This window comes from Pteronotus mesoamericanus, unplaced genomic scaffold, assembly GCF_021234165.1.
Source record: "Pteronotus mesoamericanus isolate MK-2021 breed Mesoamerican mustached bat unplaced genomic scaffold, CSHL_Meso_final scaffold_705, whole genome shotgun sequence".
NCBI classification, from domain to species: domain Eukaryota; kingdom Metazoa; phylum Chordata; class Mammalia; order Chiroptera; family Mormoopidae; genus Pteronotus; species Pteronotus mesoamericanus.
In genome coordinates, this window is record NW_026555326.1 from 16,208,658 (window position 1) to 16,232,557 (window position 23,900).

The following is a 23,900-nucleotide window of genomic DNA, read 5'->3' on the forward strand; positions in this document are numbered from 1 at the left end:
AGGTGAAGGAGGCTCTGACGTCAGGGGGCTGGGGAAATATTTTCTGGAAAAATGACAGAAGAATAATGTGGGTTTTGCGAAGGTAAGCGAAAGGCATAAAGGGGTTTGGTCTGAGATTCCGGTTAAGAACACCAGCGGCCGGGAGCTATTTTCCAGCTGAGCCTCGGGGATGCTCTTGGCAGGCGACTCCCGGGCCGCGGCCCAGGCAGGGGGCGGTCTCGGGTGGCCCCCAAAATGGCCTCCCGCGGCCCCTCGGCGCCCCGCCCGCCCGCCCACGTGACCCAGTCCGCACCTTCAGCTCGCCCAGGCTGGCGACCCTGGGTCCGGGTCCTTGCGGCCGTGGCCCCGCCCCTTGCGGGAAGCGGACCAACCGGAGGAAGGGTAGGGCGGGAGGGTGGTGATGGCCAATGGGGGTGGAGCTCCGGAGGGGAGTAACAGGTTGGTGGGAGGGAGAGGAACGAGGGAGCGTCGGGGGACTGAGGGGCGGGGGGCCCAGAGCCGCGCGTGCAGCTCTGCCAGAGCCCGAGCCCGGGAGCGCCGAGCCCGGCTGGGGTGAGTGAACCCGGCGGGGGTAAGGGCACCTGAGAGGCAAGCGGGCTCTCAGGTGTATTCCTGCGGGGCGCGGGTCGTGGATCGTGGTGATCAGTGATACGTCCCTGCAGGGCACAGGTGCTGAATTGGAGGCAGGAAGGGGGAGATCAGGTGGGCGTGAGTACTGATCAAGAGCAGGTTCCCACTCTAAGGTGCCAGAGGCAGGTGCCAGGGAAGATGCCAGGTGAGGGGCACCTGAGGCTAAGGTTATTCCCAGGGCATGACAGCGTTTCAGGGCCAGGATCTTTCTGGAGGTCAGACGCCCGACCCAGGGGCAGAATTTCTCTGGGAGTCTGGGGTGGTGGAGGGAAGGAGTTTGTTTCAGTTGGGCGAAGGGAACTGCTGCTAGGTTCAGAGGCGAAGGGGGAGGGCATGGAGAGGTGCTGTTTCCCTGAGGTTTCTGTCCCCTGAGTGCCAGTCTAGCTGCTGCTGACGCCTCTCTCTGGCTTTGAGATGGCTCTGAGGTGTGGAACTTTCTCTAACCTACAGGTGAAGACAGTTGCAAGTAAGAGACACTGAGGGGCAGGGCAAGAGGGCACCCACATCCCTTTGCTAGGTGTGAAACTATTTAAGGCTTTCAGTTTCTGCCCTTTCTACTTTCATGCCAGGGAGAATTTTTTTCTTCTTCCTCTAGAGACGGATATGAGGAAGCAAGATCCCTAGGCCTACAAAATACCTAGAATTCTTTCTAATGAGCCCTCTTTCTGGGGTCTAATGTCAAACCCTCCCTCCTCCCCCCAAGCACAGGTACTTTCTTCTGTGCTGTTAGATAGGGCTGCTGGGTGCTGTTTGGGAGCCTAATCAATTTCTTTGATGCGTCTCAGAAGATCCCCCATTACTCCCTGAAACCCCTCAGGCATCCCTGATTCCTGGACCATGATGGCTGTCAGACTGGCAGTACCCACTAGCAGTGCAGGAAATAGGCAGGACTCTTCAGGAGACCACAAGACTAGGGGAGTTAGCACCTCCAAGTCTCCAGCTGGATGATTGGTACACACCGGGCCCAGCAAGACTTCTGAGGCAGATTCCTTTGCCTTAGGCAGTTAAGGGAACCAGAACCAGCCTTAGCTTGGCCCCTTTGATGCCCTGCCTAAGGAAAGTTGTAACTGGGAAATAATTAGCAACCGCTATGTTGTCCACTGGCTGCCTACACCTACCTCTGCATCTCTTCTTTCACCCTGGGTATTTGGGAGTGGGGGGCTGGCACTAGGGGACTGATAATCCAGAGATTTGCCTGACCCTAAGAGGATTCTGGCTTCTGAGAGCCCTTCCTGACTTCCCCAGGCTGACCTGCATGCCTTCTCCTCTGTGGGAGGTGAGAAGGTGGTAGGGCTGCTTTTCTTCGTGTGGGGGGAGGGGAGAATCAAGGTCCAAGGGAGGTGTTGGAGGTAAGTGTGGGATCAGGAATGCATCTTTGAGAACTTGAGAGGGAGGAGTAGAGTCTTCCTGCCACAGACTTGGTCAGTCACTCACGAGGTTCTTTGTACCTCTGCTCCTCCCTCCTGTTCCCTCTCTACCTTCTGCCTCCTTCAGAACTTTGGCCTTGGCATCTAGGCTAGACAGAGTCCCTGCCCATGGCTTTGCCCCTCTGCCTCCTCTGTGGTGTGGAATATCTCTGCTTTACTAGCTGCCAGTGGAGTGTCCCTGTCCCTCCCTGTCCCCTTGCTTCTCAAACCAGTCCAGCCAGTTTGCAGGGGCCCAGTTCCTCATTGTGTTTTTTTCCCCCACTGGCCAAGCTGCTCTAGCCTGGCTCTCAGGTTTCGGCTTTTTCAGTGGACCGAGCCAGGAATCCACTTGAGGGGTTCTTTTTGGATCCACAGGGAACCTTCTTATCCCTGTAACTATGAGAAAATAGGAGCTGAATGATCAAGGTCACTGAGCTGTCCTTCTGTATTTTAACCGTTTGCTTTCCTTTGTTACCTCTGATGGGAGTCTAATCTCTATTCCGTTTCTGCCATCTTCTAAATCTGCCAATTATGTAGCATTAGCATATTCCTCAGCCCTGGTATATCAGTTCTTTTGGACACCCCAAACCACCCCACCCCTACTTCCTGCCCAGAGTACAGAGACCTTGTCACTCCTAGTTGGGAGCCAGACAGTATGGCTGGGCCAGAGTTGATGGAATTGGGGCAGGGCAAGCTAATGAGTAACTCAGGGGGAAGTGGCTGGTTGGTGTAGGTGCAGTGTCCTCCCCTTCCTTACAGGCAGGAATGGCAGAGGCAGACAGATGAAGCTGAATTAAGTTGTGGCCGAGTCTCTTCACGGAGTACAGTTGGTGAGGAGTGCCTTGGTCACATGCCAGGGGAGGGAAAAGCAGGGTCAGGCATCTGGTGAGAGTGAAGGCTCTGAAGGCTCTGGACTCCATGTTGCCTGGCGCTAGATCACTGTTTACCTGCCTGTGGGACTTACGCAAGGCCAGCCTTGGAGCTGTCCTGCTCCCTGGCCCCGCCCCACTGTCCTCTGTAACTGAAGGCGGAGAGGAGGTTTCGAGTTTTCCATGTTGAATCATTTAGAACCCTGCTTTCTGACCCACCCCAAAGATTCCTTCAGCCCTTCTGGCCCCTGACCCACATGTCCTGGGACTGAAGGTGGTTGAGGTTAGGGATTCACAGGGACGTAGGGGTACGTTCAAAGCTGCCTCTGAACAACTTGGTGCTCTTGGGTGAGCAAGGGACTGTCACTCTCCTGAGCCACTTCAGGAACCTCTTGACCTGGATCTTGAAGATCAGTAGATAAACTGACAGGTTAGAGCTGCATCATGAATAAGTAATGTGATTTCTGAGAGCTGACAGTCTAGGCACATCTGGTTCCAAAACTGACTGAGTAGGACAAGGAGTCCAGGCCAGGAAGAGGTCTTGTTACTAGGATAAATGGCTATAAGGACTCTGGACAAATCTCCCCACTGCTGTGCCAGGCTGCCTTGGTTCAAGGTACAACCTTTGACAAGTATCTATCCACATCTACCTTGTGGCAGGTCCTGGGGACACAGGAGTCAACTGAAAGACATGCATGCATGGTCTTTTTATCCTCTGGGAACTTATAATCTAGTGGAGGAGACAGGAAACAAGTTATCACTGTGATAAATATATAAAAATAAGATGAGGCAGATTAAACTGAAGGACAACTGTACAGCATATAACGTGGTTCTGACCTGGTTTGTGGGAAGGAGTGGTTGGGGAAGGCTTTTCTGAGGAAGTGACATCCTTCTATGAACCAGATGAAGCTAGGAAGGTCCTGTTGGAAGTAACAACGAGTGTGCAGGGTAACATGTTATCAGTTTTGTGACAGGCATACACTGCTAGGTGCATTCATATTTAATATCTTGTCATTTTTATTAAAGTAGACCCTAAGTAAATAAAGTGCAAAAATATTGTGTATAATGATAAATTTTTACAGCTGTATACACCCATGTAATTTTGGTCTAATTCTTTCATGAGGTATTATCATTCTACCCATTATATCCATTTTAAATATGAGGAAACAGAGGCTCAGAAAAGTTGTGATTTGCCCAGGGTTATATGCATCAGGTGAAGAGCAGAGCTAGGATTCCAAGCCTGGTTCTGACTCTAGTGTTGTGCCTTTCCTACTGGATGAGTGGTTTGAAAAACTTACCCTTTTGTCTTTTGGCTTCTTTTTTGGTTCCATTTCTTACCTGAATCCCAACATAGAGCCCTGCCAACTAAATAGCCTGCTCTTTGTATCTGAGTCAGAAGTTGGTTAAGGTCTTCCCCAATGCCTGAATAGTGGAAGAGAAGGGTTCTTGAGCTCATAGGTGGGTTTTAAGGTGTTCATGTGAACCTCTTGAGATTCTGTGGTAAAGTTTGGGTGGGCTGTCTCCTGGGAGGAGGGTGCATTGCTTTCATTATGTTCTTTATGGAGTCTCAACACTGAAAAAGGTATTGAGGGGTTTCCTTTCCCTGCGCCCCCCTCCCCCCCTTCCAGTAAGGTGCTCCTCCCTCCCTGGAGGGGAAGGGCCTGGAATGCTAGGAATGCTCTGCCTCCTACCGGAGGCTCTCCCACCAAGCCCTTTCTCACCTGGAGCTTGGCCCTACCTTCCCCTCTCACCAGTTTCCTGAGCTTCCTAGCACTTCCACAATCCCTGAAGGGGCCCTTGCCAAGTTTCTTTGACCCCAGAGCTCCATGAGGAGGTTGAGCTGGGTATGTTTGTGTCTCTGGCATGTTAGAGGCTCCTCCTCCAGTTTGGTGCTAGGCTCTGGTGGAGATTAGCAGAAGCCTGAGGTCTTATTTGCCTGGAGGAGAACCACTCCTCCCCAAGTTCCTGGAGCCAGGGCATACCTGTCACACATTCCATTTGCTGACACTGGGCTTGGGCAATGTGGTCCTGGGGAGCTGCCCTGTGCGTGGTCTTGTCTCTGGTCCACAGGGGCAAGTCTGCCTGTCCTGGGACCCCTTGGACTGGCACTTTTACACATTATTTACATTTTTTTTTTTTAATAGACAATACATCTGCCTGGTTCCAAATTCAAAAGGGACAAAAAGATACACAAGAGAACGTCATTCATTTCTCCATCGCTGTCCCTAGCCTTCAGTTCCCCTAATCCAGAGACATCACTGCTCAGTTTGAGTATCCTCCCAGAAGTGGGATGGAATAACTTGGAGATCTTCTGTATTTGAAATGAGCTGTTGGAGTTGAGGCCCCTTTGCTCTGTTGGGATGGTAGGCAGGGCTTGGGTTCTGCCTTGACTGGGACAGGGGAGGCACGTGGTGGTATATGTGTATGTGTGAAGATCAAGCAAAATCTTTAAACTCGTGACAAAGCCAAGCTCCCAGGAATGTATCAGAGGAAATAGATCCTTCTGTGTCACTGGGTCTCAAAGTATGGTCCCTGGACCAGCAGCATCAGCACCACCTGGGAGCGTGTTAGAAATGGAAATCCTCAAGCCTTATTTCAGACCTACTGACTCAGAAACTCTGGGGGTGGGCCCAATATGTGTTTTCATAGGTCCTTGGGATGCTTCTGCCACCCAGATCAAGTGTGAGAACCGCTGTTGTACACAGAAGGAACTGACAAGGCAATCACCCTCACAAAAGCAGAGTCAGGGAGGCTTCTGGGTTTCTGCTTCCAGTCTCTCAGCTTACACTCTTTTCTTCATCTTCTAGGACCCCTCCGGCCCATGGTGAGCAGGCCCTCACCATGGCTGAGCCCCGTGGACCTGTAGACCATGGAGTTCAGATTCGTTTTATCACAGAGCCAGTGGGTGCTACAGAGATGGGCACCCTGCGTCATGGGGGGCGACGCCCAGCTAAGGATGCAAGAGCAAATACCTACGGGGTCGCCGTGCGTGTGCAGGGCATTGCTGGACAGCCCTTTGTGGTGCTCAACAGTGGGGAGAAAGGTGGTGACTCCTTTGGGGTCCAAATCAAGGGGGCCAACAACCGAGGGGCCTCGGGAGCTCTGAGCTCTGACTCGGAATTCCCTGAGAGCTCCTACTCTCGGGCCAAGGAGTTTTCTGGCCCTTTGCAGGACAGCATGTCTGATGAGGAGTCTGGGGCCCACTGGAACGGTCGGCTCCTCCGTTCCCAGTCCCAAGCCTCACTGACAGGCCCCACCCGTGTGGGTCTAGGCAACAGGAGCACCAGCCTGCTGGAGCTGGCCCCACAAGGAGCTTCCCCAGGGAGCACCATTGACACTGCTCCCCTGTCTTCAGTGGACTCTCTCATCAACAAGTTTGACAGTCACCGTGGGGGCCAGGCCCGAGGCCGGACTGGCCGCCGCATGCGTTCACTGCCACCTGAACAGCGTAAGCGGAGCCAGAGCCTGGACAACCGGCTCCCACGAGACACCCTTGAGGAACGGGAACGCCTGTCCTCCAATCACTGGAGCCCTGGCACAAAACATGACAACAACATGGGCAGCTTGAAACAACCGGCACAGAGCCAGAGTCCTCCCAGTGGCTTTAGCCGTTCCCGTCAGACCCAGGACTGGGTCCTTCAGAGTTTTGAGGAGCCGCGAGGGAGAACACAGGACCCTGCCATGCTGCAGGTCAGGCCACAGCCCTCTGCAGCTTCCAAGCCCTGGCCCCTTCATGTCAGCCCTGACCCCTTACCAGCCCTGGGACCGCGTGCTTGTTCAAATAACCGAGGGCAGAAAGTCTCTACCTTTTGTCTTTCACTTTTCCCATTCATATGGACAAGATTTCCATGGGCAAAATTGTAAAGGAAATGGAACTCACAATAGAATCACCTGCGTGGTGATTCTGTTCACATGCGTGGACAGTTACTTGTCATTTCGCCACCATTAGCTGTGCCTCAGTCACTGGCACTTGCTAGGTCTGTTGTGTGCCCAAGGCAGGCGTGGAGGCTACGAGCAGCTTCCTGGTTCTCTTGTCAAAACTCCCACCTTTGTCTCCCACTCAGGAATGCAAATAAGTGGGGGAATGATTCTACCCTGAGACAAAATTAAGCCCATTCTAGTAGTCATTTACAAACGAATACATGATCTGTCATTAGTGCAGAATTACTTGTGACACAGCTCACAGCTGGTTGAGATTTGCTTGTTGAGGAAATTCTGGTCTGTGGCTCAGGACTCAGTGGCATTGCCTCCTTACCGTACTTCAGGCTAGTTTATCATGGTTGAAGGGCCTTCTGCCCCAAGCTCACTTCTGGTCCACCTGAACCCTACACAGGCTTAATTTTCCTATTGCTTTGGGTTTACTGTTTTGCAGTTCAAATCAACTCCAGACCTCCTTCGAGACCAGCAGGAGGCAGCCCCACCAGGCAGTGTGGACCATGTGAAGGCCACCATCTATGGCATCCTGAGGGACGGGTAAGGAGGGGCCTCCTTTTCCTTCTAGCTTCCTTTCCCATCCTCCATACTCTTTACTCTAACTTCCCTCATCTCTGTTGCCTCTTTCCTCCACTAACCTTTGCTTCTGTCCTTTTATCCTGCAGAAGCCCAGAAAGTGAAACCTCTGTGAGGAGGAAGGTCAGTTTGGTGCTGGAGCAGATGCAGCCTCTGGTGGTGAGTGGCCTTCTCATGGTGGGAGCAAGGGTCAGGGTTAGGGCCTTTTGGGCCTCAGGATCTGGATTTGGACTCCCTTCCTTCCCCCATGTCTCTGGCAGATGGCTTCTACTGGTTCTGCGAAGACCCTGGCAGGACAGGGTGAACTCACCCGAAAAGTGGAGGAGCTGCAGCAAAAGCTGGATGAAGAGGTGAAGGTGAAGAGACGTTAGAGGCACAGGAGGGGAGAAGAACCACAGGGGAAACAACCTCGGCCTGGGCTGGCTTCTCCAAGCAAACGAATGAACACTCAAGTGTCCTGTGAGACAAGAGTATATGCTAGTCCCAGCAAGAACTTCTGGGCTTTTCTGGAGCTTAGACAGGAGAAGCACATTCATCAGGAGTTCAGCTACTTTCCATTCCTTTTTTTTTTTTTTTTTCCCTTGGCAGTTCCCATCCTGGCTCTGCCACTTATTGGATGTATAAATCTTGAGGAAAATGTGTACCTTGATCTTTTTAATCATCATAATAATCATGGCAGTAATAGTAGCTGTCATTTATTGTATATAATTTTTGTAGTAGATTCTGCCCTGGATACTATGTAATAATTATAGTGACCCTGTAAAGTAGGCATCCTGGACTTTTTTTTTTATGGTGCGAAGTTTGAAAGTCAGAGAGGTTAAGTGAATTGCTAGAGATAGTAAGTTGCAGAGAAGAAATTTAAAAATTCAGGTCAGTCTTATTCTAAAGCCTATGTACTCCCCCGCCTTCAACTCTTACACTGTTGCCTGCTGGTTGTTGTTGGTGCTCAGTAAGTATTGAATTGTAACTCCCTTTGTTTCCTGGAAAGCAGTGTAGTGTAGTAGTTAAATGGTAAACTTTTAGTCAAACCAACAGTTCAAATCCCTGGTACCCTTAATTATTGGCTTTGTAGTGTCTTGGGTAAGTTCTTTAACTGTTCTAAGCCTATTTTCTTGACTGTAAAGTAGGGATAATAATTGAACTGTATTAGTTATCTATTGCTGTGCAAGAAATTACCTCAAAACTAAACAGCTTAATGCAAACATCTCCCCGTATATGGAGGCCCAGAATTGGGAGCAGCTTGGCTGGGCAGTTCTGGTTCAGGGTCTTTATGAGGTTCTAGTCCAAGTACTAGCTGGGGATATAGTTATTGGGAGACTTGACTGGAATTGGAGGATCTACTTCTAAAATGGCTTATTCAATGGCTGTTGGTTGGAGGCCTCAGTTCCGTGCTGTGTGGGCCCCTTCACAGGGCTGCTGGAGTGTCACCGCAATATGACAGCCACCTTCCCCCAGAGTGAGTGAAATGAGAAAGTAAGGAAGAAGCTGCAATGCCTTTTTATAACCTAGTCTCAGAAACTACATGTAATTTCCCCCTTTTTCTACCTGTTAGAAGAGAGTCCCTAAGTCCAGCCCAAACTTAAGTGGAGAGGCTTCATTTTTTGAAAGGAATGTCAAAGAATGTGTGGATGTATTTTGAACTATCACAAATACCAAGGCTTATTATGAGGATTAAATGCAGATAATCTGCAAAGCTCTCTAGTACAGTGCCTGTCATAAAGTGAGTGTCAATAAATGTTAGAATTCCCATTATTCCTGGTCATTCTCAGAGGCTTTCTCTACTCTCTATTTTCTTTTATTTCCATTTTCCAGAAACGGCAGAAGATGGAGCCGTCCCGGGCTGAGCTGGAGCGGCAGCTGGAGGAGAAGGCGGAAGAGTGCAGCCGACTGCAGGAGCTGCTGGAGAGGAGGTTGGGGGAGGCCCAGCAGAGCACTAAGGAGTGAGTGCAGCTGATGGTGCACGTGGGGCTGTGTGGGACCTGGTTGGAGTTAGAGGCTGCCCAAGGGCCAAGGGAGACGGGAATTCTCCAGAAGGTGTAAGAGGCAGACAGATGCTTTAAAGACAGGAGCTCTCTCTCTACCTTCTCTATCAGTAATGGTGATGGTGCATGCATGAGTTAGGCTACCTGGTTTGCCTCTGTGCCTCAGGTTTTTACCTGTAAAATGGGGTTAATGATAGTACCTGCCTCACAGAATTGTTGTGAGGATTCAATCATTGATTTGGCAGATGTTTTTGCAACGAATGCTGTGAGTGAGGCCCTGATCTAGCATCCCTGGGGTACAACAGTGAACCATACAGGTGAAGAATGCTCCTCTTTAGGAGCATAGTTTCAAGTGAGGGGGAACAGACAGTAAACACTAAACATATTCTTAAGTATATTTTTCAAATGTGAAAAGGTGATAAGTTATAATAGAGCAGGAGGGCCGAGTTGTAGGGGAGCAGGTTACAGTATTACATAATGTAGTCGGGGGAGGTCTTACTAAGATTTGAACAAAGACTTGATGGAGGTTTAAATGAATTAATATATATATAAGTGTTTACAAAACTGCCTCGCTCATATTGCTTAATAATGTTGTCTGTTGCTAATTATTAGGCTCCAGAACATGAAGCTCCTCCTGGACCAGGGTGAGCGGGTACGACATGGGCTGGAGACCCAGGTGATGGAGCTGCAGGACAAGCTGAAAAAGGTGCAGGGTCCTGAGCCTGCTAAGGAAGTGTTAAGGAAGGTAGGCAGCTCAGCCTCTGTTTCCTTTCAGCTAGGACGTCATCAAAGTATGGGTAGTAACCCTTAGTGTGCTTTTAGACAGACCCAGTAGAGCCCAGAGTGGTGGGTTTCTGTTCTCCTATCTTGGCATCTTAGGGGGCAGAGAGCACCTGGTACCATGCCTAACAGATTGCAGAGTGCTCAATAAATATTTTTTGATTAGACAGGTGGTTCCTAATAGGTGGTTGCCTCTGTACTTGAACCTTCACTTTCCCCAGGACCTGTTAGAGACCCGGGAACTTCTTGAAGAGGTCTTGGAGGGGAAACAGCGGATAGAGGAGCAGCTGAGGCTGAGAGAGCGAGAGCTGACTGCCCTGAAGGGGGCCCTGAAGGAGGAGGTGGCCTCCCGTGACCAGGAGATGGAGAATGTCCGGCAGCAGTACCAGAGAGATGCAGAGCAGCTCCGCCGGAGCATGCAAGACGCAACCCAGGCATGTGACAAGAGTGGTGGGAAAGAGGGCTGCCCTGAGTTCTTGGTATTTTTGGTCTTTTCATGGTTGTAACTGGAACTCCCCCTAAAAGACACATGGGAGATGTAATGAAAACTTTGGTCAGGGAACCTACGAGGGCAGAGGAAGGTGTGCAGGCCAGGCGTACCAGAGGGTGTGCAGTCAAACCCCATGGGGAAATAATGGGGGAGGCTCCCTGTAGATAACGGAGGGGCGGACTGAGACATGAGGAGAGCTTTCTGCTTGCATCGAACCAGGTTCCACCGGGTGTCAGGGTGTGCAGCTGGTGCTGCTGGGCCTGAGCCTCCTCTTCTGCATACTCACACTTTGGTTTAAAGCCAGCTCTTCCCTCTGAGCCTCCTGGTCCCCTGACTCTCCCCTTCCCTAGGACCATGCAGCATTAGAGGCTGAGAAGCAGAGGATGTCGGCCCTGTTGCGGGGGCTGCAGAGGGAGTTGGAGGAGAGCTCAGAGGAGACAGGGCATTGGCAGAGCATGTTCCAGAAGAACAAGGAGGAGCTTAGAGCCACTAAGCAAGAGTAAGGACCTTGCCCCTCTCCCAGGAATACTTATTCATGATTCTTACATATATCCCACTTCCTTTCCACCCATGCTGCGTTCTCTCCCATTTCTCAGTCTACTCTTTATTATATCCACCTTCTTCCCTCCTGAGACTGGGTACCCAGTGTATTAGGCGCTAGGGAGGTGGTTTTCATTGTCCTGCTAACCTCTCCTGGGCAGGTGGTCTGACCCTGTCCCTTTTCCCTTTTCATTCGCCTGCCTGGGCTCAGACTCCTGCAGCTGCGGATGGAGAAGGAGGAGATGGAAGAGGAGCTTGGTGAGAAGATAGAGGCCTTGCAAAGGGAATTAGGGCAGGCCCGAGCTTGTGCTGGAGATTTTCGCCAGGTAGAGGAGCTCAAGAAGGTATTTTGGAGTTGGGGGACAGAAGAGCAGGTTGGGGTGGTGGGTCCCTGCCTCACCTATCCACAGGGGCCCCCACACAAATGTGGCTCCCTCCCTCATGCTTGGTTTGTAGGCCTCATGCTGCCTGCTCAGCCTTATATCTTCCCCGCACACAGTCTCTGATCCAGCAGGACTGAGGGCTGGTCTCTTGAGTATTGAGGTTCCTAGTGAAAAGGCTTCTCATTGGCCAGGCTGAGTAATATATCTAGAGGCTGCTGGCTTGTCTACCAAGAGGCCTCATGGGTAGTGGCTTGTAGGTGGATTTGTGAAACACCAGGGCCATTTTTTGCAAGCTCGGAAACCTAACTTGGTCACATAAGAGTTGCTCTGTCTCTCAGAGGATACTTATTAGCTATACTTATGAAATAAACGTTTATATACATATAAACCTGAAATCTGTTCGCTATATTAGTTGACGTAGTGAACCTGGACATTTCTTTCAACAACTTCAGTTGATATATTATGCTGGATAAAGCCAAAAAGTAACAACTAGTGTTTCATTTATCTCATACATTAAGTGTATTTTATCAAGTATTTAGCCAATGAACAAAGTATACATTAGTATACATTAGACTAACCCAGTGTAATATAGACCATACACTGTGCTGTGTTTCTTTGTAATTAATTTTGTCAGGTTCTCACATTGAAGACTTACTATGTTATATAACCTTTCAGCCTACTTATGGTACTTTCTGAATTTCAGAAGTAGCTAAGAGCTAAAGAATTAAAATCAGAACTCATATTTAATTTTTTTAAAAAAAGAAATGAGAGCAGCACCAGTATTTATTGTGTCACATATTCTGGTTTTCAAAACATTTTTTTTAAACAGCCAATCCTTTTCTATCCATACCTTCATTTACTCTCACTCTACATAATTTTTTTAATGGACATTTATTTCATGTGCCATAAAATTCACCCTTATAAAAAATGAAATTTAGTGGCCTTAAGTATATTAACAAAGTTGTACAGCCATCACCCCTATTGAGTTAGAAAGCATTTTCATCACTACAAAAAGATCCCCATATCCATTAGCAGTCACTCTCCCCACCCCTGGCAACCACTAATCTTTCTGTCTGTGGATTTGCCTATTTTGGACATTACATTTAAATGGACTCCTATAACATGATTTTTTTTTAATGTCCAGTTTCTTTCACTTAATGTAAAATTTTCCAAGGTTTGTTCATGTTATAGCAATTATCAGTGCTTTAACTTTTTATGGCTGAATAATATTGCACTATATGGATATACAACATTTTATTTATCTGTTCACCAGTTGATGGACTTTTGGGTCATTCCCCCATTGTAGCTATAATGAACAATGCTGCTATGAACATTCACGTACAAGTTTTTTTGTTGTTTTGTTTTTACTTCATTGATTTGAGAGAGAGAGAGATCAGTTTGTTGTTCCACCTAGCCATGCATTCATTGGTTGATTCAACCAACATAGCTACCCTGCCAGGGCTGTTTTCAGTTCTCTGGAGCATATACCAAGCAGTGGAATTGCTGGTTAACTTTTTGAGAAGCTGCACTTTCCCAGGTGGCCACGTGACTTGACATTCCCTCCAGCAATGTATGAGATTTCTGTTTCTCCACTTTCTGATATCCCAGGCTGGCCCTCTGTCCTGTTGCCATTCCCCTTCCCTTCCAGGAGCTGCGCCGGACACAGGAGGAACTTAAGGAGCTGCGGGCAGAGCGACAGAGCCAGGAGGTGGCTGGGCGACAGCGGGAGCGGGAGTTGGAGAAGCAGCTGAGGCTCGAGGCTGATCGAGCCCGGGGGCTGGAACAGCAGAACGTCCAGCTACAAAAGACCGTCCAGCAACTGAGACAAGACTGTGAAGAGGCTTCCAAGGCAAGGGGAGTGGGCACAGGGCTTAGGAGGTGGAGGCTGAGGGGTCTGGAGGGCTGAGGAGCCAGAGGGCGTGGAAAATTCCCTGTCATGGGTATGTACAGACCAGACCCTTGGTCCTAGGTGTGTGGTTAAAGCAGCCAGGATTTGGCAGGGGGAGGCTGGGCTGTACCTGGTGACACCCTGCATCTCTTTAGGGGTGGGGTTGTCAGGGAAGCCTCTGGTTGGCGGCACCACCCTACTTTAAGTCCAGTTCGTGTGGCCTCTTCCTGGGGGTGGTTTTCCTGGGAGCGGTCAGTAACCCTGTGCCCCGGGGTCTGAGCCGCCACTCTGCTCACGGCCGCAGGCTCAGATGGCAGCGGAGGCAGAGGCAGCAGTGCTGGGGCAACGTCGGACGGCAGTGGACACGACGCTTCGGGAGACCCAGGAGGAAAATGACGAATTCCGACGGCGCATCCTGGGTCTGGAGCAGCAGCTGAAGGAGGCTCGAGGCCTGGCGGAGGGTGGGGAAGTGGCGGAGGCACGGCTTCGGGACAAGGTGCAGCGGCTGGAGGTCAGTGCTTCTGGTAACTTCAAGGATGGTTTCCTCCTGGCCCTTTCTCCTCTAGTCCCTGGCTAAATACTCAGCCATCACTTTTATTTTGCCTCTACTGTGTCTCTGCTTGCCTCCAAACCCTCTGTTCACCTTGGATATATTCCCTGGAGTGTGCTTTGGTGTGAATGTCCCAGGCAACTTTTGCATGTTCTGTGTCTTGATTCCTTCGGTACTTCCTCTGAGCCTGTTTTCATGGCTCACCCTTTTCTTCCTCCTCTCTCCCATCTACTCACCTCCAAATGGCTAGAGCTCAAGCTTTGCCTTCTCTCGGCCCCACCCCCACCCCATCCCAGGCAGAGAAGCAGCGGCTAGAGGAGGCCCTGAATGCAGCTCAGGAAGAGGAGGGCAGCCTGGCAGCAGCCAAGCGGGCACTGGAAGTACGGCTGGACGAGGCCCAGCGGGGGCTGGCCCGCATGGGGCAGGAGCAGCAGGCACTGAACCGGGCCCTCGAGGAGGAGGCGAAGCAGCGGGAGACACTCCGGCGGGGCAAGGCTGAGCTCGAAGAGCAGAAGCGCTTGCTGGACAGGACTGTGGACCGACTGAACAAGGAGGTGGGTCACGGGGCAGCCTGGGCTCGGGAAGAGGCCCAGCTCATTCAGAAGCTTGCCTGCGGGGACGAGGTGGATGTGGGTCAGAATGTGTGCTGTTTACTTTCCTCCAGTTCATTGTTGGGAGGCTCAGGTCAAATCTTAAGAGGGGCCCTTCCTCCCTCCCAAAGGTGCTTTTTCCCTTCCCCTGGCATCCCATTCCCTCATGCTCTTGATCCTTGGAATTATCCCCTGGAATTTTCCCTTAGAAGTGAATAAGACTTAAGCATAAGAATCCTCAGTGGGAGGATTTTTTATTTGGGGTAGAGGAAGAAAAAGAAATAAATTGCTTGTTTCTGGCTAAGGTTGTCTTCCTAATCTATCATTTCTATAGTGAACACCTAGAATAGTTCATCAATTCTGAAATGTACTTTTTATCATCTCTGTGAGTTTTGGCTTATAATTGATGATATGTTTTAATTCAAGTGGTAAATTTTTCTTAATGATATACCTTATAATCCTTAGTATTTTGGGTTTGCTGAAATAAGGTTATTTAAGATTTACTTTATATCAGGCACTGTTGTAAGTACTTTACATAATTAACTAATGTCATTCTCCCAACAGCTTTGTGATGTAGGTACTATTATTATCCCATTTTACAGATAGGGAACTGAGACCCAGAGAGGAAGAGAGGATAAGTAACTTGTCTTCTCTGGGAACTTGAGTATCCTCATAGAACTTGTCTATGGTCACACAGTAAGTGGTAGAGCCAGGATTTGAACCCAGGCAATCTGTACATTACTAGTAGCCATACCAGGGTCCTAGGCCCAGGACAGAGCAAGAGAGGGCTGCTTTAGCCGGAAGGAGGCTCTGGGCGAGTTTTGGGAGCCTGGGCCCAGAAAAGGAGCAGAGGTGTCTGTTAAAGAGGTGGGTGTCTGTGTGTCTCAGCTGGAGCAGATGGGGGATGACTCTAAGCAAGCCCTGCAGCAGCTTCAGGCCCAGCTGGAGGACTACAAGGAAAAGGCCCGGCGGGAGGTGGCAGATGCCCAGCGCCAGGCCAAGGAGTGGGCCAGTGAAGCTGAGAAGACCTCTGGGGGGCTGAGCCGGCTTCAGGATGAGGTAGGAGCTTAAGTGACAGGAGGGTGAGAACCGTCCCAGTGTCCTTGATTTGAAGGCCATTGCCTCTTAACTAAACCTGTGGCCCAGGGATCCTGGGAGACCTGGGTTTAGGTCTAACCACTTCGAGTGACATACTAACGTGGCGGGGGAGGGATGGAGGAGTGGGCCACCCTAGCTACAGACATTGTCTGTAGAGCAGGGATTTTCAAATGCACCTGCACATTAGAGTCACCTGGGAAGATTTTTTAAAATTCCATTGCCCAAGCTGCATTTTATACCATTTACATCATAATCTTTGGGGAATCGGTAGTTTAAAATCTCCTCAGGTGGTTCCAATTTGTGCAGAGACTTTTTAAACAGTAAAGAAAATGGACTACAAATCAATCTGCTTTTTATTATCACCATGTGCTGGCAATTCTAAGCAAGGCCGGGGTTTCTCCCTGAAGAGGCAGACTGCTTCCACCCCTCAGTCTCCACCTTACTTCTTTGAGCTGTTGCATTTTCCCTTCTGTTCAGACCCAGAGGCTGCGCCAGGCCCTGCAGGATTCCCAGGCCGATCGAGACACAGCCCGTCTGGACAAGGAGCTGCTGGCCCAGAGGCTGCAGGAGCTCGAGCAAGAGGCGGAGAACAAAAAACGCTCCCAGGATGACAGGACCCGACAGCTCAAGGGCCTTGAGGTAGGGACATTGGGTGACGGCCTGTGATGGTGGGAGGAGACGGGGGGGGGGGGGGAGGAGGGCCTGGGTTCTGGCACAGGTGAGACTTTTGTGGGCTAAGGATCCAGGAGACTCCAAGCTTTCTTCTCTGCTAGGGATCAAAAACTGGCAGCTCACAGCTGATGGATTTTATTTGACAGCAGTGTTTTGTTTTGTTTTGTTGTGGTTTTAATGTTGCTATTTTATTTATTTCATTTTTTAAATTTTTGATTGTTGTTCAGCTACAGCTATCCCCATTTTTCCCCCATTGCTCTCCCCTGCCCCACCTAACCCCTGCTCCCAAAGACAATCCTTACCCCACTATCCTTGTCCATGGGTCCTTTGTACATGACTGTAGTGTTTTAAAGAACTTTGAGTTAAATGCCAACTTTTAGAAACTTATGGATGTCACACAAAGATTTGATTCTGGCTTTTTTTTATGTTTGGAAAATATGGTAACACTGACCTTTGAGTCCTGAGCTTTCTACATGGCAGCAGTTGGCAGGAGCTGCTCAGCAGCAGCATCTCCCCTTGAATAAACAGTGGTCTTCAGTTTATTGTCTTTGGCAACAATAATAACAATAATAGCAAAGGCAACAGCAGCAAACCCTTCTGTATTGTGCTATGAGCTGAGCATTTAAGGCTCATTAAATCTTCAGAATATCCCTGTGGGGAGTAGGGAGTCTTGTTTACTCCATTTTGTAGATGAGGAAAACCAAAACACAGAGAGGTTAAGCAACTCTGTGCCCCCTCTGCTAGGAAGCGGTGTATCTGATTTTCACACCCAGGCTGGCTGGCCCTGAGCCTGTACTCCGAGCCTCTGCATGGTACTGGCTGCCTCGAGTGTGCTCTCCCAGTCTGTACCCTGGTGCGTCAAGGTCTGACTTTCTCCATCGCAGTCTTGGCTAGGGTACTTTGGTTTCTCTGTTTTCCCATTGAGGAAATGGGGCTGCCCCACTGAGGAATGGATTCAGGGGTATGTCATTCTGCTGGAGGGCCAAGACCAGTGCAGGCCCCACTCTTTCCCCTTGATGCCACACCTGGTCAGCGCAGGGCACAAGCTCTGTGGTGGCTCTAGGAAGAGGCGAGGACCAACGGGTTATGGGGAGGCTGGTCTTTGACAGGATCCTGATTAGAGTTTGGCATTCTGGTGTCCAGCATTTGGGGCATAATTAACCTGTTGTCCTCCCTCCACAGGAAAAAATCACACGGCTAGAGGCAGAGTTAGATGAGGAGAGGAACACGGTGGAGCTGCTGACCGACCGGGTGAATCGCGGCCGGGACCAGGTATCCCATTCCTTACCCTACATCTGCATCTGCCCCTAATGACAGAACCTCTGGGCCCTCTCAGAAACAATGCCACCCTCCCTCTTTCATAGTCTAGGGAGTTCTGGCTGCAGACCTGTGCATGGCTGGCTTTGCTTCAGGGTCTCCCCTGCTTCAGGAAAGGTTGGCAGTTTTCCTCAGGTGGAGAGAAACCAGGAATTTGAGTGGAGGAGGCAATCCTGGTGGCCTGGGCTACTCTCTGACCTGAGTCCAGGCTGCTTCCATTCAGGACAGATGTTAATTCCTGGTGGGACTGAAGAGACCCTATGTAAATTCTGCGGCTCCTCCTGTGTGAATAATAGGCCGTGATTTCTTAGTCACCTGGGAACTTTTGGGTTTCAGGGTTCAGAAAGCATCCTATAGTTACGCTGCCTCACTGGGTTCAGCTTGATGGTTTATTCCTCTCACCCATCCGCTAGGTAGACCAGCTTCGGACAGAGCTCATGCAGGAGAGGTCTGCTCGGCAGGACCTGGAATGTGACAAAATCTCCCTGGAGAGACAGGTGAGGGGAAGCAGTGGGGAGTCTTGGGGGTTGATCACAGGAGACGGAGAGAAAGACTGCGGAAGAGATCAGAAGAAGAGTGCTAACTGTGGAGGCTTCCTGTCCCTCTCAGAACAAGGACTTGAAGGGCCGGTTGGCCAGCTCAGAAGGCTTCCAGAAGCCCAACAGCAGCCTCTCTCAGCTTGAATCCCAGAATCGGGAGTTGCAGGAGCGGCTACAGGCTGAAGAGAGGTGAGATGAGCCCATATTTCCTCTTTGTCCCTGGGCTTTCCGCCTCGGGGGCACCCTCCATTGTCTGCCTCAGACTCGGCCAATCTTTTGGGAGAACTCTCTTGATAGAGAGCAGAGTGAGAGTTACAGAAATTCTAAAATATGAGTGATATCAACCTCCCTGGTTCTTTGGACTTGCCCTGGATCCTTCCCAGTCTAACTGTGTGCCTCATGACTAAGAGTTTTTGAACGCACTAGGGAACCACGTAGGGCTCCCTTTAGAAATGATGGCAGCCACAGACATGCCCCTATTCCACCATCTTAGGGAGAAGACGGTTCTGCAGTCCACCAACCGAAAACTGGAGCGGAGGGTTAAAGAGCTGTCCATCCAAATTGATGATGAGCGGCAGCATGTCAATGACCAGAAAGACCAGGTAAGGACCACAGCTGGGCCCAAGCAACCATCTGGCCAGTACATACTGCACTTGCTTGAAGGCCAAGGTTGGCCCCATCTCATAGGTCTTGCAGACTTAAACTTTCCTTGTGTAAGGATAGAGACTTGACTGAAAGGACTGGATTAGAGGAGTCATAGGAAGCACATGTATTGAGTACCTATGATGGGCTAGCTTCTCTTTTTTAAGTGTTACACATGTATTAACTCATTTAATCCCCAGGACAAACCTGTGAGGTTAGGGAACTTGCCCATGCTCCACATTTTTCTAGGGGCAGTAATCCTTTGTCAAGGTTGCTACAGGGGAAGGTCCCAGACTCTGGTGGCAGCATATGCTTTTCTCATGTGGGGACTTGATATCCTGCCCAGCTAAGCCTGAGGGTGAAGGCTTTGAAGCGGCAGGTGGATGAAGCAGAAGAGGAGATTGAGCGACTGGACAGCCTGAGGAAGAAGGCCCAGCGTGAGCTGGAGGAGCAGCATGAGGTCAATGAACAGCTCCAGGCCCGGATCAAAGCTCTGGAGAAGGACTCCTGGTATGGGCTGTTTTTCTGCCCCTACCTTGTCGGCATAGTGGAGCAGAAAAGGGATAGGCGATCCTGGCTGATATTTATGGGGAGGAGAATCTTTCAGATGGGACTTCAAAATTACTTTTTCCTAGCTGGAAGCTACTATGGTTGATTACCTTTTAGCATCTCAGCCCCTATTCTATACCTCACCTCCCGGAATCTGATTGGGGGCGGGGGCAGTATCTTGGGAGTAGCTTTAGGTCTTAGAAGAATTGGAAGTCACTTTAGCATGAAAAGGGTGGCTGTCTCAATTTTTCTACCTCCATCACTAGTATTCCTTTCTCTGACTCAGGCGCAAAGCTTCCCGCTCAGCTGCTGAGTCAACCCTTCAACACGAAGGGCTGAGCTCAGATGAGGAATTCGACCGTGTGTACGATCCTTCCTCCATCGCATCACTGCTTACGGAGAGCAACCTGCAGACCAGCTCCTGTTAGCTTGTGGTCCACAAGGGCCTAGAAACCACAGCTTGAGGCCTGTCCTGGCCGGTCCTGCTCTGCTCTGCCTCAGATTCCCCATTCCCGTGGGGGACCAAATCATTCAGACCTGGGACAGGGAGGGGTGTGAGTGGTGGTGATAAAGAGTGTATCAGCTCTAAGGCGGTAGACGGGCTTTCCTTTTCCTCTGGAGGAGTGGGTACTTTAGGTACTTTGAGCACGTAAGTGCTGAGGCCTCCTTCTCCCTCACAGCAGCAGACTGGTCAGTATATAGGCCGAGGGGGATTGAGCAGGGCAGCAAGGGAGGAAATTGCCATGTATGTAAAGCTTTATTTCTTTAGTCCTTAACCCTTGGGCTCAGGGAAGTACCCTAGATGATTCTGCTCCCTTAACTCCTGCAACCTGCTTTCCTCCCACTCTGGAGCAGGGTGAGGGGAACATTATGGGAATGGACACGCTGGCGTGGCTCTACCTGCTCCTCGATGCTCCTCTTTGCACAGTCATGGGACCCCTGTGGTTGTCCCCACTCCCCTTCAGTCCTATTTTTTGTCTTCTTCAAGCAAGTGGATCCAGGAGACCCTTCCTCCTCTCCTTTCCATCTTTCCCATTCCTAAATTCCTTATTTCCTCTCTGCCTTAGCCATGGTGAGGAATAAGGATGTTCTTGCCTTTTGTACCCACACATTCATACCTCTCCAGGGACCAGCCTTTTCCTGTCCGGGGCCCTCAGCCCTTCCTGTGGCCCTAGTGACTGGTTGAGAGAGCTACTGGCTTCTCGGCTGATGAGCCCCTGGGAGCTGGCCTTTGGTAGTGCCACGATGAGGTGGGCGGCCTGGTTCTGCTCAGGGTTTCCAACCTTCCTCCTCTTCCTCTGTGACTATGGATATGTTTATAAGGTGGTTGGATCTGGGAACACTGACAACTATCTACACAAGTCGAAAAGCAAAAATTTCAGCCCTGACTGGTGTGGCTCAGTGAGTTGGGCATCATCTCGCAAATTGAAATGTTGCTGGTTCAATTCCCAGTCAGGGCACATGCCTGGTTTGTGGGCCAGGCCCCCAGCTGGGGGTGTGTGAGAGGCAGCCAACCAATGTTTCTCTCACACATCGATGTTTCCTTCTCTTTCTTCCTCCCTTCCCCTCTCTCAAAAAATAAATAAATAAAGTCTTCAAAAGAAGAAAAAGAAAAGCAAAGATTTTAGTCCCTCTCTGTATATCCTTTCTTGTGACTTCTCTGACCAGATGTGCCCATCCTCAATGGGGAACCGAAGGACCCTCATTTCAGACGCTTGGACCCGATACAGGGCTTTCTAATCGGGGCTAGTGGCTGACTCTTGGTAGAATTGGGAAGAGGCAAGGGAGGCTTCATTCCTCCTTTGGGTTTTTGGGAGAGCCAAGCCCTGGTGGGGAGCATGTGAGGGAGATGATTCACCTCATTTCTTAAGCGGGCTCTCTGAGGAGCCTGGGGGAAGAAGGCTGTTCTCACCAATGACTTGTGATTTTGTGATTTAAAAAAATTCTCTGCAAATCAGATATTTTCTCCTAAACCAATCCAGCCTTGATTTTTATTTTAAATTAAATATTAAAGTTATATCTATACTGAAATCCTTGGCTTGTTTTTTCATTCTTTTTCCTAACTTACTGGGAAGTCCACAGAGTATGAAGAAACCATTTAAAGTGCACAACTTAGAGGCCAAAGCTGGGGTTTTCTTTATTCACCTTTTAGAAGCCCTTTACAGCAGATCAGATGGAACCTAGGGACCTGGGAAGTGTTTATACACTTCCATTTTCTCCTAAACAAGCTTTTGGGAATAGCAGGGCCAGTAAATGCCTTCTTTGAGGATGAGAGGAAACACCAGAACTGGGTTTTATTCCTTTGGGGCATAGGGATATCCCCAGCATTCACCTCCCAGGTACAAAAACACATCCTTTCCTCCCTGGCACGGGACCCAATCACTACCTAGGAGGAAGGGAAGTTTCTGTCATCCTTGCCCTTGTGTTGCCTTGAAGAGGAAGCTAGCTGTTCACCAGAGCCTAGTGTTGGATTCAGGGGCACTGCCCACTCAAGAGTGTCAGACCTCCTCCTGCCTACCTTCCATGTGGACCACAACCCAGGGGAACAGCCACTTGCACAAAGCAGCTGGGCTGGGAAGAGGCTCCAAGGTCTTGCTTGGCCATCCTCTTTCAGACTCTTAGTTGCTAACCTGGGGTTGGGGAGAAAATGCCACTGGAGGAATTGAGGCTCATCCTTTTACAAGAATACAAATTCCTTTTAAGGACAAGTGTCCCACCTCTCCCAACCATATAAAGGCAGCGTTGGTATAATCGCTTCTGCCAAACAAGCCCCACCCAGAGCCAAGCTGGCTTTGACTTTGGCCTGGGCCTTCTGCCAGGAAAAGGCACCTGCCAGACTGGCTTAGGCCAGTCTGAGTGAGCTTGCCCTTGGTGCCTGCGTTTCTACGGTGGAGGAAATTTGCTCAGCTTCGCAAAGCCTACAGACTGGCCTATAAGTTGGGACAGGAGAATGTCTGGAAGCTCTCTTTCCAACATATTATGTATGCCTAGGCAAGGTGATTCTCTCTTACCAACACATCCTGGAGTTGAAAGGAGGACACAGCAAAACTAAGAATGTTTGAGAAACAACCAGACTGAGACTGACAAAACTTGAATAAAGTATCCTCTGGTAGAACCCAAGCCCCCACCTTTATGTAAATCTGAGCTAGAGCTGATGGGCGTGCCCCGAAGCCTCTAGGCCACGCCCACCTCTCATTTTCGCTCCAGACGTTGAGCGTCCCCCCTTAGGGCGTGTCCCGTGGCCGGTCCCCGCCCCTGACGCACCTATACAAGAGGCGGCTCCGCGCACTCCCCCTACCCCCAACCGCTTCGGAGCCGCGCAGCTGAACCGCGGGCTCGGTTTTGCTACGCATACGGGAAGAAGATGAACGGGACACGGGGCTGGTGTACCTTGGTGGACGTGCACCCGGAGGGCCAGACCACGGTAAGAAAAAGCGGCCTCATCACCTCACTGCCTCCCCAACTCTGTATATTCTTTACCAATTCCGCCGTTCTGACGCCCCGCAGCGAGTTCGCTGACATCACCTGGTGCTGCGCTCGGTTGGGTCAGTTCCTTGCAGCGCTTCCTTACTCTTTTCTCCCGCCCCGCGACGGGCAGTGGGGTTCTTGGGCAGTCGCGGGATAGGATTTTTCTGAGGCTCGGGGACTCCAGGCGTTCCTGCTCTTGGGGAGGACACTGCGGCTCCTGCCAGGACTCGGCGCGGGTGTCCTGTGGGCCGTAGATTCTGCTGTAGGAGATTGAGCTCCAGGGACGAGATCCCTGCGGCTCTTTGGGACTCTGGGTCCCGACGAAGGGGCTTAGGCTTTTCTGTAGGTCATGGTGATTTCAGCAGCCCTTCAAAGAACTTCTCGGTACTTTGGGTAATCAGTAACAAGACAAAGGGTAGAGAGTGAAATCCTAGGGCTTGGACTGGTGGATGGGGGCGAGTGGCACTCCAAGTACGCCGAGATTGGCCGGGGGGGACAGAGCTGTCTCCTGGGAGGTCTCCTCTCTACTCTGATTTCTCCTTCCCCCTTCCAGTTCTCGTGCTCCCTTCCCCCTGCCGGCCCGCTGATAGCTTCCTGGGACCGTTTGTTGGTTTTGCTTCCGCTTCCAGCATCCAATCCCCCAGAAAGGAGATGCCAGAACCTGGGATGAGAAGGGAAGGAAAGTGACCCACGCCAGGATTTGTGGACGGACTGAGGATGGGGGAGAGAGGGGAGTTCTCCGGTGCTAACCGATCTGCCCTGCTCCCCTCACTCCCTGCTTCCAGTCCGTGCCCTTCTCCCACCTTAGCCTAACTTTTGGTTTTTCCCCTCGGAGAGGCAGAAGAAGGTAATTTGTGGCTGAGGGTTTCTAGGCTCTGCTAGGTAACTTAACCCAGAATGGTGTGTGTACTATTTCATCGATTTCCAAGCTGTTGTGGGTGAGAGTGGAATGGGAGCCAAGATGATGCGGAGTTTGTATTCCTCCCTCCACTCTGCAT

General features: G+C 50.5%; 2 protein-coding genes across 4 annotated transcripts in view; both read left to right on the forward strand.

Moving 5' to 3' along the window:
• The first annotated feature begins 477 nt into the window (after positions 1–477).
• CGN (cingulin) lies at positions 478–21,437 on the forward strand. 2 transcript variants are annotated; one of them, XM_054562800.1, is made up of 21 exons: positions 478–552; positions 5,713–6,595; positions 7,278–7,378; positions 7,504–7,573; positions 7,675–7,770; positions 9,227–9,354; positions 10,009–10,141; positions 10,398–10,610; positions 11,017–11,165; positions 11,418–11,550; positions 13,238–13,438; positions 13,782–13,988; positions 14,324–14,581; positions 15,506–15,676; positions 16,193–16,354; positions 17,570–17,659; positions 18,118–18,201; positions 18,314–18,432; positions 18,737–18,845; positions 19,232–19,395; positions 19,721–21,437. In XM_054562800.1, the coding sequence occupies exons 2-21, from the start codon at positions 5,747–5,749 to the stop codon at positions 19,860–19,862; spliced, it is 3,579 nt and encodes a 1,192-aa protein (XP_054418775.1). In that variant the 5' UTR covers positions 478–552; positions 5,713–5,746; the 3' UTR covers positions 19,863–21,437. The 2 variants fall into 2 exon arrangements, with proteins under 2 accessions (XP_054418775.1, XP_054418776.1); XM_054562801.1 differs by having other exon boundaries at positions 11,418–11,532.
• Positions 21,438–22,732: 1,295 nt separating this feature from the next.
• The window catches only part of TUFT1 (tuftelin 1), a 33,004-nt gene continuing 31,836 nt past the window's right edge, over positions 22,733–23,900 (forward strand). Inside the window, exon 1 of one of the 2 annotated variants that reach the window (XM_054563037.1) lies at positions 22,733–22,858. In XM_054563037.1, the coding sequence (XP_054419012.1) occupies positions 22,799–22,858 (60 nt within the window). In that variant the 5' untranslated portion in view covers positions 22,733–22,798. The remainder of the gene's footprint in view (positions 22,859–23,900) is intronic. The other variant, XM_054563036.1, reaches the window with a different exon arrangement.